Below are 18343 nucleotides of genomic sequence, written 5' to 3'. Positions count from 1 at the left end.
AAGGAACGTACCAACAACTACAGTTGGATCAACTACGGCTTTATCGTGGCCTATAGCCAAAACTCGTCCCACCCCGCCGGTATTTGCTGCCTTTGGGCAGTTTCTATTGTAGTGGCCCACTTCGCCACAACCGTAGCAAGTTTGGCGTACACCCGCGCTGGGAACTTGAGTGATTGGCTTTGCGGGATCCTTGCAGAAACGGACAGTGTCTCCCTTTCTGTTGCAGTTGGAGCACTGCATTTCCCGACAAGGTCCATGATGGTGGTAAGTGCATTTGGTGCACTTTGGGTAGGGATTTGTAGGAATGGTAGTAGGTACAGTGGCAGCATTCACTGAAACCAGTTGTTTCTTCGCGGATTCTTGGGAAGACCCACCCTTCCCTTTATTCCATACTCTCTTCCTGTTATTGTTGTTGTTGTTTCCCTTTTGTGGTTCTGTTGTAGCAACCGTTGAGTTCTGATGACCTCCGTAATCAACAAGAGATTGTGCCAGTTCCTTGGCACTTTCAAAAGTGTCAGGTTTTGAAGCTAACACGCTTAACCGAATTTGGGGCGACAGTCCCCAAATGTATCTCTCTATTTTCTTGCTCTCAGGAGAAATCATATCTGGACAAAGGATTGCCAGATCGCAGAATCTGTTGGTATAAGTTACTATGTCGGTAACAATCATTCCAAGAGTCCAGAGTTCGTGCTCGAGTTTTTGAACCTCTCCTCGTGGACAGTATTCTCTCATCAGCATGATTTTTAAGCTCTCCCAGCTTATGGAGTTTGCCACTATCAGGGTAAGTACCTTAACGTGGCCATTCAACCAAGTTAAATCTCTATCAATAAGGGTGAAAGTTGCAAACTTGACTTTGCTGTGCTCAGGACAGGAGCAGATTTCAAAGACTGATTATGTCCTTTCGATCCACTGCCTCAGAGCCATCACACCACCAGTTCCATAAAACATCCGGGGTTTGGCATTAGTAAAGTCCTTATAGGTGAATTCTCGGGATTGCCCATGACTCTCGCCATGGTTGGATGGGTGTGTGCCAGTTCCCGAGCCAGCAGTACTCGAGTTATTGATCTGTGACATGGCAGCTGCTACAACTGCGGTGACTGCTGCTTGGAACATGACAGCATCAAATTGAGGAGGTGGAGGTGGTGGTGGTATAGGTGCTTCCCCACCGTTGTTTTGCCTTGGGTTCCTACGCGGAGGCATCCTTCAACTAAAGGTTGAAAAGATAACGATAAGAATTCCTTAGTATAGAAACTGTATGTGTCTTATGAACTAGATTTCTATAGTCCAACGAGATATGATAGTACAAGTCCCAAAATAGAAGAATGAAAGTTATTTGTAAGACTGAAAATATGAAACAAGCATTTGGGTTTTCCATAACTTTTTAAGGATTGAATGAAATACTCCACGTAGTAATAATAGTGCCACTTATATTAATTTAATAGTTGATACAATGATCACGAAAATTTGACCCCTATAAGGGTCTCCGGTTACAAAGTTTAAGAAATTTAAAAACTTTTAGCCGAGGTCCTAACTTATAAAAAAATTTGAGATTTTGGCAAGCACTACTTGCGACGTGGGTTGTGCTTGGAGCTTGACTCCGCATTCGATTGCTTCGATTCCATTAGACGCCTATCAAAAGCGGCTTGTTGTTCCCTCAATTCGGCAAGGGCTGCAATCATTTGAGCTTGGAATGCCTCGGTTTGGAGTTGGGCATTGTCCTGAATTCTGTCCAGCCTACGGATGTCAGAAGTGTGAACCTGTACTTCTACGTTGACATCCCGAATCCGGCTGGCTTGAACTCCGGATTGGTAGGACTGATTGGCTAGCTTGCCCACCATTACTGGTAGTGCCCGATCAGCTGAACCTCCGCCGCAGACATCGTAGAAGTCTCGGCACATGCCGTAGGGAGGGCGTAGGTTTTGTTGTTGGCTCCAATGGTGGAGGTGACTTCCCCAGACGGGAGTCGGTCCTTGAAAGTTCCTTACGAATACGGGAGGTTATTCGGGTGGTGGATTAATCACTTCCGGCTCTGATTCGGTACCGGAGTCATCATCCAATTCTATGGGTTCTTCGTTCTCTTCGGGATCCTCTTCGATCCATCCCCTGTTGCCTTGGTTGGGATAGTAGGGGTCGCCGGGGTGGTGAAATCCAGCCATTTGACTGTATGAGAATAGAGTTATAAGAATCGAATAATGTTTGGAACATGTAAGTCTAAACAGGTATGTTAAGCTATCCTAAGAAATAAATACTCCTATAATATTTAAATTCGTGTGTTTGATTCCCATGATGTTTTGGTAAGTTTTGACTTGTTGCCTACTACGAGCAATCCTCAATATATATTGGTCCGATCTCGAACAAATATAGTTGATCATGCTATATTTGTCCCAAATCCGATAACATATATCGAGTCTTAATCGTAGTGTTCAACTTGTCTAAATACTTCTTGTATAGTTATAATCATGAAAACATGTTTGTTGTATGCATGTATTTTTACTTGAATGAATTAACATTAAAAGTTAAACAAAACGCGGCTTAGGCGTAAAACAAAACAAAAGAAAATGTTTTGTCAGAGAGTATTAGTCCCTTAAGCATTTATAGTTTGTATATCTTATGTGGTTCGATATACTTAGTTCACTATAAACATTGCTCTGATACCAATCTGTCACACCCCCAAACCGGAACGGCGGAAACGTTCGGGGGCGGATGGCTTCATGTGGTAGCATAACAAATGAATACATAGTAAAGAAAGCAATACAACCATCATATATATAATTGAAAGTTTACATTGTTAAAAAGTACATGTTCAAAACCAATTACAATATGATGCCAAAATATGAATTTAAACTGACGACGCAGCGTCCCTTCTTCAAAAGCTATTTTGATACTTGTAATTACTGAATCCCTGGGACATACAAGTAGTTTTGAAAGAGTAGATCAGCATTTAAGCTGGTGAGTTTCATAAGTATGACAATGTTTGTATGAAATGAAATGTTTTGTTTTTGTTTGTTTGTTTCTAGAAAATCCCATATTTTCTACTAGCATAAATGTAGCTTTTTATCAAGACAAATGTTTGTTTCTAGAAAATGTATGTACGTGTACAATATCCAATATGTTTGAAAAACCTCGTAAATCAATGTATTTTTAATACCCCATGTGAGTTTTATAACCATACTATTGACTCGGATTGCCTATACACAACGTTCTTCAGGCGTTGGAATGTCATGACGTTTGTCACCCCAAACGGTGGACTGTAGCTAACAGTCAGGACACGGGTTGTCAAGCCCGTATAGATCTATACACAAACACCATGCTCCCCCTCCAAGGGATTCTAGTATATAATACAGGACTTGAAATGTGTACTCGAACGTACGTGAAGTTAATGTCTCACAAATCTTAGTATAAAAACAGATTTACGTGTAAAAATGTTCGTTTGTTCTTGTATCTGAAAGTGACTTCTTGAAAATTGTGTTTCTAGTATGTAAAAGTTAGCAATATTCTCGTAAAGTTTTCCTATTATAGCTTTCTAAAAGTGTGTCTCGTTTGTTTAGAAATACCTAGAAAATGAATCACTTGATATGAAAGTATAGATTTTTATAGTGTCTAAGATAGACACGTATACATGTAATCTAAGCAAAATGTTTAGTTTATACATATATGACAACATTTTACATTTCAAAGATAGAATGTTATCGTAATATATTTTATATACGAGAGTTCCCTATAAAGTTTATAAATCACATATGATTCGGTTAAATAAAAGTGTATAATAATTCTTTATATAACACAAGATAATACTCGTGTGTTTTACTTGTATTCCCCCCTTGAAAGCATATAAAAGCATTTAGAATATTTAAAAGGGTTAATTAAGGGGTATGAACTCACTTGAAAGATCGAAGAAAGGCGAGATGAAAACCGGGCAGAATTTCTTCTCGGGATAACGGATTTTCTCGGGAGTCTCGGGAATCTCGGGAGCACAAACGACCTTCGGGACTTGAGCAAAGTGACCGGGGCTTCGGGTTAGCACGGGCACGGAAAACGAGGCAAAAACGCAAGAGAAATGAGAGAGAATGGCCCTTTTCTTCGGAACCCTCGCATCCCTTTCATAGGAGGTGGGAACCGCCTCGGTACGCTGGGCGTATGCGTGCGTCACGCATGACCGGATCCTCGACTTCCTCGGACTTCGGATGGGACGGGGGCTAGCTTCGCATAGGGCGAGACGTGGACGATCCGAGGCCTCAGCCTTGAGTACGATGGGCGTACGAGCTTACGCTGGGCGTAACTCGGCCCTATCTGATGACTTGCCTTCGGATAATACCAAGGATAAATAATAAAATTTATATTTTATTTATTTAATAAATTTCTAAAATTCATATCTTCTTCATACAAACTCCGTTTTCGACGTTCTTTATATCCACGCGTAGGTGAGACTACGCTCTACAACTTTCGTTTAGATTCTGTCGGCAAATTTTGAAATTATTTTTATTATTTATTTTTAAAAGGTCGTATTTAAGAAAATTTCTTTAGAAATTCATAACTTCTTTATCTAACGTCTGTTTTTGCCAGACTTTTTACCGCTGAAATACCATTGTCAAGACCTTCGATTCTCATTTAGGTCATTCCGGCCAAAAGTCGCTCGATCTCCGATTCGAGTTTTTAGCTGTCTGTTGCTAAGCCGAACTTGGAAAAATCATAACTTCAATATACGAAGTTGGATTTGGGCATTCTTTTTACGTACGATCACGGTTTAATGACATCTATCATAGTAGGTAATTAAATAGAAACTTTTTGGACATTTTATTTTCGAAGTTAATTTCATTATCACAAAAGTGGTTACAATACTTGACTTTTTAGGTCATTACATAGAGTTGAAATATCGGGTTGTCTCAATATAACTACAATAAAATTCAGATTTTATTAGTAAAAAATGATATAGGTAATTATCCTTCAGCAAAACAGCAAGAAATCCTGAAAACCCCTCTGTCTGACGCTCCGACTCGCCGAGTCACTAATTGAACTCGCTATGTTGGACTGACTCGCCGAGTCCAGATAGTGACTTGCCGAGTCAGGTCGGGTAGAGGGCCAAAACGAATTTTTCCAGCAAGATGAACATACAAGGCATCAATATAATAGAAACCAAACCTGGCTCTGATACCACTGATGGGTTTTACACAAAATCACATCTTATGTGTTCATGCAAACCCTAAAGCTTGGATCTAGGTTTCTCTATTGTACATGCAATTCATCCAAGACTTACAAACCCTAGATCTAGCATACATGATTTGGAAATTGACATAAGAAACAGATCTAGATGATTACCTTTTGAACAATAACTTGAATCTTCTTGTCTTGGAGCTTAGAGTCACAAATGTCACTCATCTAATGGCTTACAAGCACTACACAAGCAAGAGGATGATAATGGAGAAAGGGGAGAGGCACAATTTCGGCTATGATCTCTCTAGGGTATCAAATCACCAAAAACTGGAAGCCTTAGGGTCTTTTTTATACTGGTGCTGCTAGGGTTTCAGCCTAAACCCTAATGGACAGCTTAGGCCTTAAGCAATCCAATGAAGCTTCTGGAATAAGGCCCTTATGGCCGAAATTATGGATGGACACATCCTAATTTTTTCTATGCCGAGTCCAAGAGACTCCTCAGCCCAATACTCAACTATCACACATTTGACAGTTTAAGTCCCTGATATTAAATTAATGTCTTTTAGTCATAGAATTAATTTCTTAGTTAATTGTATTCTAATATTAATTTAATTATATGATTTCTCTATTAATATATTATTCATATAATATATTAATAAACCATGTTAACCTCTCTATTCATAAATCACCCTATCAAGTTGCTTTAGTGAAGGCAACCTAGAAGGACCATGCACAACCGGGTCAAGTACTTACCAAATATAGTTATGGGGTTAGACAATAATCCAACACGTTCCAGATAGGCTGAAGGCCCGAGGTGGTGTACCGGTAATGTTGAAGGTTTTGTGAGCGTACCAGATAGACTGTAGGCCGGTGGGGCATTCCAATCAGACTGAAGGCTTCGTATGCATGTTGTTTATTGTATTATTTTGGTTTGGTGATGTGTTGGTATTTTAGGGGAAAGTCACTAAGCTTTAGGATTAGAGTTTTGGATTATGTTTCAGGTAGCTCAGATGATCGCAGGAAGGCGAAGGCTTGATCATGCACTTCCTCGTGTCTTATGTTATGATTTATGGGAAAACTCTGATATTAAACATCTTTTGAAAACTATGTTGTAATCAAATATGATTTTGGTTGGTTTTAAAAGTTTAAATTTTTATGAATTTTATGGGTGTTACAAGTAAATAAATTATTACAACCATTTTGTTATAAAACAAACAACACAATAAACACAATGGTCTTTGGCTAGTTTATGTGAATCATACATATTAACATATACATTAAACAACCTTTGTTTTTCTAAGAGAAATGACAAAAGATGCATGAAAGCTTTTATTACATAAAATAACAATTATAAATTTGTTGAAGAAAATATGTATGAACTTGTGTTTACTTTTTATGCAAAACCAAGTTATCCATATTCTCCAAAAACTAAGATTTCCAAAAATCAAAAATCTAACCAAACTTGCAAAATAGCTCTGATACTAATTTATTCAAAAAACTAGTTTCAAAAACATGATTTTTAGCAATGGAAGACTTGATCATTTTTTAATAACATAAACAAGTTAAAATCACCAAGGATCATTTTGCAAAGTTCGGAAAGAAAATAAACATCAATCAAATAAGATGGAGAAATTATAGCCTTTGTAGTTCTTTGGATCCTTTTTGGATGGTTGAAAGTTGATGAAAAATGATGAACTTAAGAGACACCAATAATGACTCAACTTTATTTAGAATGCTAGTTCTTTTATATAAAATCTTAAGACTCTTACACTTTATGTTCTTATCAAAAAAAGAACATAAAGAGAGTATAAAAGCAAGTAATATCTTCAACACTTGAGTGGAAAAGAGAGAGAACCCATGCTGATAAGCATGTTATGGTTTTAGAGTCCTAGAATGAAAGCCAAAATGAAAGCCTTAAGTCTTAAAACATAAAGCAATGTTCTTAACCACAAGGTCTTAAGACTTTTGACCACATCATGTCCCTAAGTCATAAACATGTCCCAACATACTTTACTAGGTTGATTTCTTTCAAATAATGAATTAAAAAACCCATGCTCTTCCTTTTCATATATAATTTCGAATTTAAGAAAGCAAAAAGAAGACAAAAGCTTTTATAGTTTATAAACCAACATTATAAAATATAAACTTTAACTTTTTGTTTGTTTTATTTTTCACACTTTTCGTTAAATACTCTCTCTGGAAGCACTATGGGCGATTTGACAAAACAAATATTAATTCATTTTATTAAAAAGATTTTAAACAAAATTTTCAAAGAAATTAAAACAAAAATGATAATTTTTTGCAAGAATTTATATTTAATATAGTTGTTTTATAGTCAAATCCTATCAATTTTATAGTAAAAAATAATTTAAAAAAAAAAAAACGAAATCGCAGATGAACTTAATTCATCTGCGATTTTAGTCACTTGTACCCCCTATTTATACAATAAAAAAATAAAAAAAATAAAAATAAAAAAATCATTTGCGAATGTACAAGTCATTAAAGCACGAATGTGCTTTAACGACTTATATGTTCGTAGATGGCTTGGTGAAATCGCAGATGGACTTAATCCATCTACGATTTTGATAGTTATTTTTGTAATTTGGATTTTTTTTGGTTATTTTTACAAAGTAATTAACAATTTTGGTTACATTTGTAATTTTTTTCTAAATTTTTAACCACACGGGTTATTCATGTAATTTAGAACAACCGGTTAACAAATAAATGATTAAAAACTAACGATAATAACTTAATTAACGTATATAGTAAAAGTTAAATGATCTATTTCGTACCAAAAAAAAAAAAAAAACAGTTAAATCATACCAAATCCAAAACTTCATTGTGGTTTAGTGTCTTTATCCCTAAAAAATTACTATATATTCTTTTAAAAAAAATTATTTTTGCAATATGTTAATGTGTTTTTCAAACATTCAAAACTTTAGTAAACATAGATATGCAAACTATAAATTGGCTTTAATTGGTATGCAAAGTCTGACTGAAACAACAGAAATTTTACTCACAAAATATGATGTTTTTGTCTTTTCATTAAAATCTTATCTTAAATCTGCCAACACGAGGGGTTGAGGTTATTCGTCAATGCCATTGATTTCCTAACGTCGATTCTGAAACGATAGAAAGAAAACGAATTCAAATCCAACACATCTTGTGCTTGTAGTTTATTGGCATAATACGTGTTTGTTTATGTTTTCTGCAAGTATACGCGTCTCTTGTGCGTGCACTTGTGTTTGTCTCGTTGTTTAGGTATTGAATAATTTCATTGTCGGGCCTATATTATAGCTGAATAGCATACTAAACCCCCAAGATTTTGGGAACTCATAAAAAGACCCTCATGAGTCATAAGTCACAATTTCGTCATATTTTTGCAGTGCGAACTTGGGTATATCGGTTTTAACCTTTTGTGAATCAAAAAGAAATATAATATTATTAGACGCGATTTTCACGTGTTATATTTTTTATTTTGTAATATGCAACGACCATGGACATATATGTGAAGCACGTGAATTTGTACATTTTTATTTGTCCCACATCATTATGTGATTTGACTTTAGCTAGTGAATACAACAAAAGAGCGGACGTTTTTTTCTTCTTGTAATATTTAGTTGAATAATGGATCTACTCGTCATAATGTTTATATGTTTATTTGTTTCTAAAATACGAGATATTTTTATATTTTCAGCCACTGAAAAATATTGAAATTTTGGATGGATAAGAAAAATGTACTATTAATTTATTATTAAAGATCATATGTCATTTTTTTTGTTGGATGGTATTAATTGTTGGCTGCGTCGTCTCTTTGGACCTCTAATTAATTGTTAAATCATATGCACACCGGAGAGAGAGGTGGCTGCGTGACACATATATTGAATCATGACTCATGAGACTCTTTCTTTGTCATGTTCTTCTTGGTTGGATTGTAAATCAGATACAATTAATATGCAATATAACAATATAGTTATTTTATACAAATTTAATATTGAAAGCCTCTCATCTGATGAATTCCTCCTTTTGCTTCTCAACCTACGAGGTATTAGCAGTCGTTTACAACTTCCGTACCCCTCGCAAGGACAGGTGCTTACGTGTTGTTCATAGTGCAGTATATAACAAGTGGGGTGTATGACCCCACTTGATGGTGGGCCCATCATAATTTTTAATAGAAAAATATATTTTTTGATAGAATTACATAGACACCCACTTAAAAACCTTGGACATCATTGTTTTTGCTTAAAAAACCTTAACAAGACCTCAAATTTCAGATTTTTTTTCTTATTTTTCTTATTTTCAATATTTTTATCATTATGGAACCCGGTTAACGTTTGCTCTGGATCCGCTACTGGTTGCTCACCCGTCCTGAAAACGCTACTTTAAATGATAAACAATTTGGTTTGAAGAAATAAATTATGAACAGTTTTGCAATAGGTCATATTGCGAGGTTGTGCTTGTTTTTCATTGATAATGATGGTCAGGTATGACAAAAAACAACAAAAGTTCATATGAGTAGTAACTAACACTATTGTTCATGTTTATAAAAATTAAAAGGCATATGATGGTCAATTATAGCTGGGAACCACATAAAACAAATGTTAATAGCTTTCTAATGGCTCGAAATGCGAAATTATTCATATGAATAGTTTCGCAATGAACTTAAATGTGACACTTGTTCATGTGAACAAAAATATTTTAGAAACTATAGAAAGTTCATATTAATAGTAAAGATCATTAAGATACTATATACAGATTTCAGTGGCATTTACATGATTTTTCATAAATAGTAATTAAAATCACACAAAACAACATGGAATGTGGAAACTAAACATTTTCACATAGCCGAAATATATTGCAAAAGTGTGATATCATAGGAAAAAGCATTTCAAATAAATAATACTCGCATGCTAGAAACATGGAAATATAGATAGTTCCAAGATCCTTGATTAGCCGCAAAATTTAAAACCTTTTTGAAGTATGGTTAGAAAGAGATTTTCACATACATTTTTATGTTAAAATAAGAATATATTAGGGAGGAGGAAGTCGTTCCCATTGAACCCACCGAACTCACTCCCACATCAGTTTTTCTCTTTGATTTTTCTTCATCCTTTCGAACCCACAACACATGAAAATCCTATCTTTTTCAACCCACTCAAACCACTCAATTAAAAAAAAATACTAAACAACTAAGATACAAGTCTTAAAACATATGGTACAAAAGAAAATGAGAGAGACAAAGTAGAGAGAGAGAGAATGAAGTGGGTTCGTGAAACCAATTAAACAACCTGCCGAAGAGGGAGTGGTACCGGCGGTAACCCTATTGCTAATTAAGATTTTTACCTTGATTATTTTGTATATTTTTTTAATTGAATGGGTTGAGAAAGATAGGATTTCCGTGTGTTGTGAGTTCGGAAAGATGAAGAAAAATCAAAGAGAAAAGCTGATATGGCAGTGAGTTCAGTAGGTTCGGTGGGTTCAATGGGAACTACTCCCTCCTCCTTTATAAAAAAACAGATTAAATAGGAGACAATTTTTTAAAAGTTATGAATTTTGTGATGCCCCAACTCTAAATAATTACATCATTTCTTCTTTCTCTCTCTCTCTCTCTCTCTCTCTCTCTATATATATATATATATATATATATATATATATATATATATATATTGATTCTGGACCAATCATTTTAGTTATTTTAAGAAAGTAATTAATACATATTAAATGCTGAAGATGTAATTAATATCTATTATATCTTCAACATGTAATATGCATTAATTATTTTTTTAAAATAAGTAAAATGATTGGTCCAGAATCAATCATACATGCACATAATAAATAGTGAAAACAAAATAACCTAACCTTTATATATATATATATATATATATATATATATATATATATATATATATATATATATATATATATATATATATATATATATATATATATTGTAATACAAAGAGGGAGTTTTTTGGAAGTTTGTTAAAAGTTGAAGGGCATCAACGAAAAATATTGGTCACAGTTGACTCCAACCAGTGTTAAGATATGTCCCACGCGCGTCTAGAACCAAGTCGGTGAACCACACCCTACCTCTTCTTCCATGTTACAAATTCCAATGCCTGTGTCTATTCTATATATACATATCTGCCACTCAGTTCTCTCTTCATGTAAAAGTTCTGTTTTGAGCGAAATTTAGACTCTTACACACTCAAAATATAGTAATATATACATACAAATATATATAGAGAGAGAGTGAGAGAAGGAAATGGAGAAGAAGGTGGAAGCCATGGAGAATGGAGATGAGAAAGTGGAAGAAATCAAAGAGCTCAACTACAGAGGAGTTAGAGCCATGCCTTATGTTATAGGTATATACATACTTATACAGTTATACTACATAGCGAATATATATACTTAACTATAACAAATTTCGTGAAAATAGATGGAGACATATTTCGGTTAAACTTGTTTAATTAAGTCCTAGTAGTAGTAGTAAAATATTGTTTTAGACATATAAGTTTCAGGTTGCCAGCTGATCATATGCATCGTGCAAATGACTGTTCAGCTATCTTATCTTATTTTAGTGGACGAGTTTGTGTTATCACATATAAGCAACTATATTTTCGATTTACATACATAATTAGATCTACATTCGTACTTTTTTTATTGTTTTATATTTTAAAATGAATCTAGATTTGTAAATTTTCAGTATAATTTACCTAAATCTCACTTGCCTATTATCGTATGGGTTTTTTTTCGATTTTTTTTTCTTTAAATAATTATGTTTATTATAAACTTTACGAAGAAAGTGCTCCACATGATAACTAGATAAGGCACTTCAACAAAAAGATAAAAAATGGATAAGGCCATATTAATATAACTACCGGTTTTAAAATCTACACTAACAAGGGAACGTTTGCCACATATCATATTTTCATTTAATTTTTTAAATGTAATATTGTGATTCTTTTTAATTAATTTTTTTCTATTTGTCATTTTATTAGTTTTTATATTTCAATAAATTTCATATAATACTTTAATTTAATAATTACAATAAATGTATTAATAAATAAATATAAATTTCATTAATGAATTACTTTTCTTATTTTAAAATTTCCAAATTAAAACTCGTTAATTTTATTTATTTATTTAAATTTAAAAAATAAAAATCACTTTTAATAATTCATTATTTTTATTATTTTTTTATAAATCTAAAGTTCTTAAATATTTAAACATTTATATTTTAAATTTTTTTCTTTAATTAACCTATGTAATACATGGATTTTACAACTGATATTAATATATCATCAAACTTTTCTAACATTTGAATCATAGAATACTCATTATTTAAACCTATTAACATTTTAATCTTTATTTACTATGTTTTTAATACTATATGTACAAAATCCATAAATATATATATATATATATATATATATATATATATATATATATATATATATATATATATATATATATCATTCCTAATAAAAAAAATCTTATTGTCACATATCATTCTCTCATTCAGTTTGTCAAATGTTAATTTGTGGTAATTTAGAGATATTTATTTTTCATTTGTCATTGCTTTCATTTTTTATTTTCCTTTATATCATTTATTTAGTTTCTATAAATTAAATATATCATAATAACTATATTAATTTCAAATTTCAAATTCTAATAAATTCAATTTAAACGTTCTTATTTAACATTTTGTTATAATTAACACGTTTAGTATACAAATCTGACAACTAAACACATAATTTTAATTAATTTATTTTTTGCTTGTTTTATTTAAAAAAAAATTCTCATAATTTTCATTTATTTCAAATTTCAAATACAAAATAAACTTCCAGTTTACTCTTTCGTATTTAACATTATGTTTTAATCAACCCGTATAATATGCGAGTTTCACAACTATTATATATATATATATATATATATATATATATATATATATATATATTAATTTTACTATATATATTTAATGATAACTTGTTTAAAGTTATACACAAATTTTATTTTCATTATTTGGATTATACATAAAATATAATAAACACTACAAATTTTTTATTTTTAAAAAATGCATAAATAAAATCTACTATTATAAATTAGAAGCTTGATGAAAAAAAATAAAATAAAATTGGTTATTTTTCTAAACAATTTTTTTCTATATGAACTCTATATTTTGTTATCACATCATACCATATCAATCAAGTTATTCATCTATTATTGTGTATTATAATTTCATATGATTTGTAGGAAACGAGACGTTTGAGAAGCTAGGAACCATCGGGACATCGACAAATCTACTTGTATATTTAACGACAGTATTTAATATGAAGTCGATAACAGCTACTAATCTTATCTACGTATTTAATGGTACTTGCAACTTTGGTACTCTTATCGGAGCTTTTCTCTCTGACACTTATTTCGGTCGATACAAGGTCTTGGGATTCGCATCAGTATCATCTTTCCTGGTACATATATATATTCCTCTAAATCTTAATTATAATTTTCTTAAACACAAGAAGATTGTATGAAAACAATTTAAAACCGATTTGAATATAATTGTTTAAAAAGTTTATAGTATCACAAAATAATTGTCAAAATGATCGAAATGATGCCTATATCAATGATTAACAAACATTATAATAAAATTCTAATTAATCATTTTTATTTACTATTAATATCAATTAATACCAAATTTTAAAAGTATTATATGGACCTTAAATTAAAAATACACAAGTAGTTTAGATAATACAAAAGAAATTTATTAATTTCTGAAAACAATATTTAAAAGATTAATAATCTGAGTTTGTTTGTCAAATTTTTTTAATTGATAGAAATGTGATGTGACAAAATTAAGAAAGCTTTAAAAAGTTAATCATGTCATATATCGTGTCCAATAAGCTTATAGTGTATATAGTGTATGGCACTTAAATATTGATACAAAAATATATTTCCTAAAGTACAAATCGACTTAAGTTATGGTTTATCATCTCTTAATTGTTCTTTAAATTACAATATATTTAATTAATATATTTTTATGTTTTATTTAAAATTCAAAGTTAGGATTTTATTAAATTTAACTATCTTAACCCAGGGAATGCTTGTGCTGACGTTAACCGCAGCAGTCACAAAGCTTCATCCTCCTCATTGTGTAGAAGCTCCATGCGTCGGAGCAACGCCCTGGCAAATGGCTTTCTTGTTGACCGGTTTCTTGTTTTTGATCATCGGGGCAAGCGGAATCCGGCCATGTAACTTAGCCTTCGGCGCCGACCAATTCAATCCAAACACAGAATCCGGCCAACGGGGAATCGCCAGTTTCTTCAACTGGTACTACTTCACCTTCACTTTCGCCATGATGGTATCATTGACAGTTATCGTCTACGTTCAAGCAGATATTAACTGGGCAATCGGATTAGCCATTCCAACGTTCCTTATGTTCTTGTCATGTGCTGTTTTTTTTATCGGCACGAATATATACGTCAAAGTGTTGCCGGACGGCAGCCCGTTAACAAGCATATGTCAAGTCCTCGTCGCCACCGTGAAGAAGCGGGATCTAGCGTTTCCCGATGAACCTGCAACTTCACTGTTCAATCACGTTTCTTCCAAATCCATCAACTCAAAACTTCCTTACAGCAAACAGCTCAAGTTTCTAAATAAAGCAGCGATCATGACTTCGGAAGATATAGTTAACTCCGATGGGTCTTCCGGAAACCGGTGGACGCTTTGTAGTATACAACAAATAGAAGAAGTGAAATGTGTGATCAAAACTGTTCCGATTTGGATATCTTGCATAATCTACAATGTTTCAATTAACCAAATGCAAACGTACACAGTCTTTCAAGCCTTACAATCCGACCGGCGACTCAGGCCAAGTTCATTTCAGGTTCCGGCAGCTTCATACACCGTCTTCCAAATGCTTGCTCTCACTATATGGATCCCAATCTACGACCAAATAGTAGTTCCATGTCTCCGGAGAATAACACACAAACGACAAGGGATTTCTCTTCTCCAAAGAATAGGAGTCGGAGCAGGTATCGCCATTATAACGATGCTTGTTGCAGGTTTGGTAGAAACGAAAAGAAGAGATGAGGCACATTCAATGCCAACAGTTGGGTATGAAAAGGGAAAAGGTGCGATTTCATCAATGCCGGGTTACTGGTTAATATTTCAGTTATCAATAGCTGGGCTCTCCGAAGCGTTTGCGGTAATCGGATTGGTTGAGTTTTTCTACAAACAGTTTCCTGAAAACATGAGAAGTTTCGCAGGTTCGTTTTTGTTTTGTGGGTTTGCCATGTCGAGTTACTTGAGCAGTTTCTTGATAACTGTGGTTCATAAGACGACTCGGGAAGGTGGGTCGAGAAATTGGTTAGCTGAAGACCTTAACGAAGCGAAGTTAGATTATTTTTATTATTTATGCATGGGTTTGGAGGTGTTGAACTTTATATATTTTTTGATAGTAGCAAAATGGTATAAATACAAAGGAGCCGGAGATGAAGCCGATGATGTGCCATTAGAAGAAATGCCTGCCCAGAAACATATCGCGTAAACATATGGTTGAAATGACTGTTGTACCCATAGATACCCATAGATGTAAATGTTGGCATCCAGTTGATACGATCCTAGTGTGGGTTCAAAGGGATTTACGATGAAATAGTAGTTTAATGATTGTTCATTATTGGAATTCTGGTTTAGTTTGGACTTTAAACTAGCATACTCAAATTGTATAATTTGTGTTTATGGAAAAAAATATTGTGGGGTTCTTTTGGTTTTGTCAATCTTTTAATATCTCTAAACAGCCTGAATAAGCCCAAATAAAAGGAAACTACTTAAACAACTTATTGGACCACAATCATCATATGTGTTCACTTAAAAGACTTTAACCATATTTATAGAACTAGACAACTAAGCCACGTTTCGTATAGAGATTTTGAAAATGTAGAGAAAGAGAATTAATTTGGAGAAAGAGAATTGATTCCATTATTTGGGGAAAAGTATTTCTTGATCCAACAATCTTCCCTAAATGTTCGGAAATGATGAGGGTAATAAACGGTGATATAAGTTTGAACGTCCAACTGGCAAGTTTGGTGCCGAGAAATATCTTGTTCTCAAATCATAATACACCAAAAATCTTCAAAGAATAAACGAAGTTCTTTGTGTAGAGTCTGAACATCAAATAATGTGGATCTGGAAACTTTAGAAACTGAATAAATCCAACCAGATAGAAGATCTAAATCAAATAGTAAAGTTAAAATTTTGATAAGAAGACCAAAACTCAATTTCATATCACTTCAGTAACATATTCTTTCACAATTAAGATCAACTAGTAAGGCCAAAAAATCGATCGAAAGACCAATAATCAGTACCACATCACAATACTAATCAATTTTATTTCTCAAAATATATTCAAAATTCAAATTCTTTCATATGTTCATAAAATGATTCTCCAAAAGAATAATTTTGCTACAAATGTGAGACATCCAAAAAATTCTTATAGCGAATTAAAATAAGTACTACCAATATCTATCTAGATATGAACTGAAGTCTTCACCAAGATTTCTCCCGAGAATTTTGTTAACTTATAAGGTGGGAAATCTTACTTCAATCAACACAACTATTACCATATAGATAATAGGCCAAGACCGGTTAGAAGAACCCAAATACTAACTAATCTCCTTTCTTATATTCTTCAAAAGTCTAAACTCTAAAAATCACAGATAGATGCCCACGATTCACTCTATTTTTGATCGAAAAATGAAATAAGATCAAAATTAATCATGAAGACGGGCATGAGTGTGACATCCAATTTCAGGATGTTTCTATTTCGGGATTGTGGACCATAGTTCGATCATGTAAAGGCCTTGGGCTTTAAGGAAATAAACCTTAGACCCTATTGAATATTGATAATATTGATTATAAGATCTAAGCCCTTGATTCGTGTTTTGGAACCAAAGGGAGAATTGGGAAAAGTGATGTTTCGCACCTGTTGCGTGAATTAAGGAATTTGGTTATGTATGATTTTAGTCAAAACCAATTGGATAGAATTGTGAGGCTTGTCAATACCTTCGTGTGGATATAAAGATTTCCAAAAACGGAGTTGAAACAAAGAATTTATGACTATTTGAAGTTTGAATGAATTTTGGTGAAAACCCACAGCCAGGAGGTGGCAAGCCAATTGCCACAGGGTGGGAGCGGTCACGAGGTGGCATATCAAATTGGCAAAAGGTGGCAACTGGGGCAGCCCAATCCCATGAATTTTAGTGTTTTCAACGTATTTAAAGGAAATGGTTCATGTTTTAGGGTATTTTCTTAGCCTCCATCACATCTAGAACTCCTTAGGAGAAACCCTAGCCTCCATCTTCAATATTTGAGATCCTCCTCTCTCATCTCTCCTATTTTGGATGTTTTTGCTTATGTTTTGATGAAGCTTAAAGATTAAGAAGGTTCTTTGGGTTGCAAGGAATGTTGTTGCAAGTTTAGATCCATCAAAGTTACTTCATTTATGGACTATTGTAAGTGTAAAGTTTATGTCTTGCTCTTTAGTTCTTTAGATCTCTTGTAACACACCAAAAATCCAAGAAAATTTAAAATTTTCTAAATCAACCATTAATCAATATTGTTTACAAAAAGTAATTGTTTCAAAAGCATTATTTCCAAATAAGAGTTTTTCCAGAGACCTAGTGACATAAAACAGAAGGATGTGCACGATCATGCCTTTGCTTTCTTACGATCATCAGATGTACCAGAAACAATAATATAAAATTGTAAACCAAAGTTTATTGAGCTCCTTCAAGGTACCAACACACACATACATATAACAGCATATGTTGAGCCCACATTATGAGTTTAGCATGCCAATCGGGCCCTCAGCTCATATATGGATTGCTCCCCGAGCCCACAATATGAGTTTAGCATGCCAATTAGGCCCTCAACTCATATATGGATTGCTCCCAAGCCCACAACATAATTCTGGCTTGTCCTCGGGGCCCACGGCTTATGTATGGATTGCTCTGAATGTAATACCCTGTCCCGAATTGTTCCTATTTGGGTGTGGGTGACGTAATTTAGATGATATGGGTGTTCAGTTGTCTTTTTAGAGCCAAGGCGTATCTTGGTAAAGTGTCATCCCAGACTTTTGACAGCGAGATTCAGTCCATGTATGACAATCAAGTTTGGAACTTGGTTGACA

At 33.4% G+C, this 18343-nt stretch overlaps 1 protein-coding gene across 1 annotated transcript; it reads left to right on the top strand.

The window, feature by feature from the left end:
• Nucleotides 1–11298: 11298 nt before the first annotated feature.
• On the top strand, nucleotides 11299–15917 carry LOC145103096 (protein NRT1/ PTR FAMILY 2.10-like). Its single transcript, XM_079040637.1, has 3 exons — nucleotides 11299–11516; nucleotides 13408–13625; nucleotides 14252–15917. The coding sequence occupies exons 1-3, from the start codon at nucleotides 11417–11419 to the stop codon at nucleotides 15701–15703; spliced, it is 1770 nt and encodes a 589-aa protein (XP_078896763.1). The 5' UTR covers nucleotides 11299–11416; the 3' UTR covers nucleotides 15704–15917.
• Nucleotides 15918–18343: the final 2426 nt, after the last annotated feature.

This window comes from Lactuca serriola, chromosome 4 (assembly GCF_051521515.1).
Source record: "Lactuca serriola cultivar US96UC23 chromosome 4, Lser_US96UC23_V15, whole genome shotgun sequence".
In the NCBI taxonomy this organism is placed as follows: domain Eukaryota; kingdom Viridiplantae; phylum Streptophyta; class Magnoliopsida; order Asterales; family Asteraceae; genus Lactuca; species Lactuca serriola.
Note: the sequence above shows the minus strand (reverse complement) of the source record. Positions and strands in the feature narration are given on the sequence as shown.

What these genes read in the sequence shown, in the direction of transcription:
- LOC145103096 (XM_079040637.1), top strand. Translation starts at nt 11,417, where the DNA reads ATGGAGAAGAAGGTGGAAGCCATGGAGAATGGAGATGAGAAAGTGGAA. An exon ending in AGCCATGCCTTATGTTATAG is followed by an intron (nt 11,517 to 13,407) that starts GTATATACATAC and finishes TATGATTTGTAG; the next exon opens with GAAACGAGACGTTTGAGAAG. An exon ending in CATCAGTATCATCTTTCCTG is followed by an intron (nt 13,626 to 14,251) that starts GTACATATATAT and finishes ATCTTAACCCAG; the next exon opens with GGAATGCTTGTGCTGACGTT.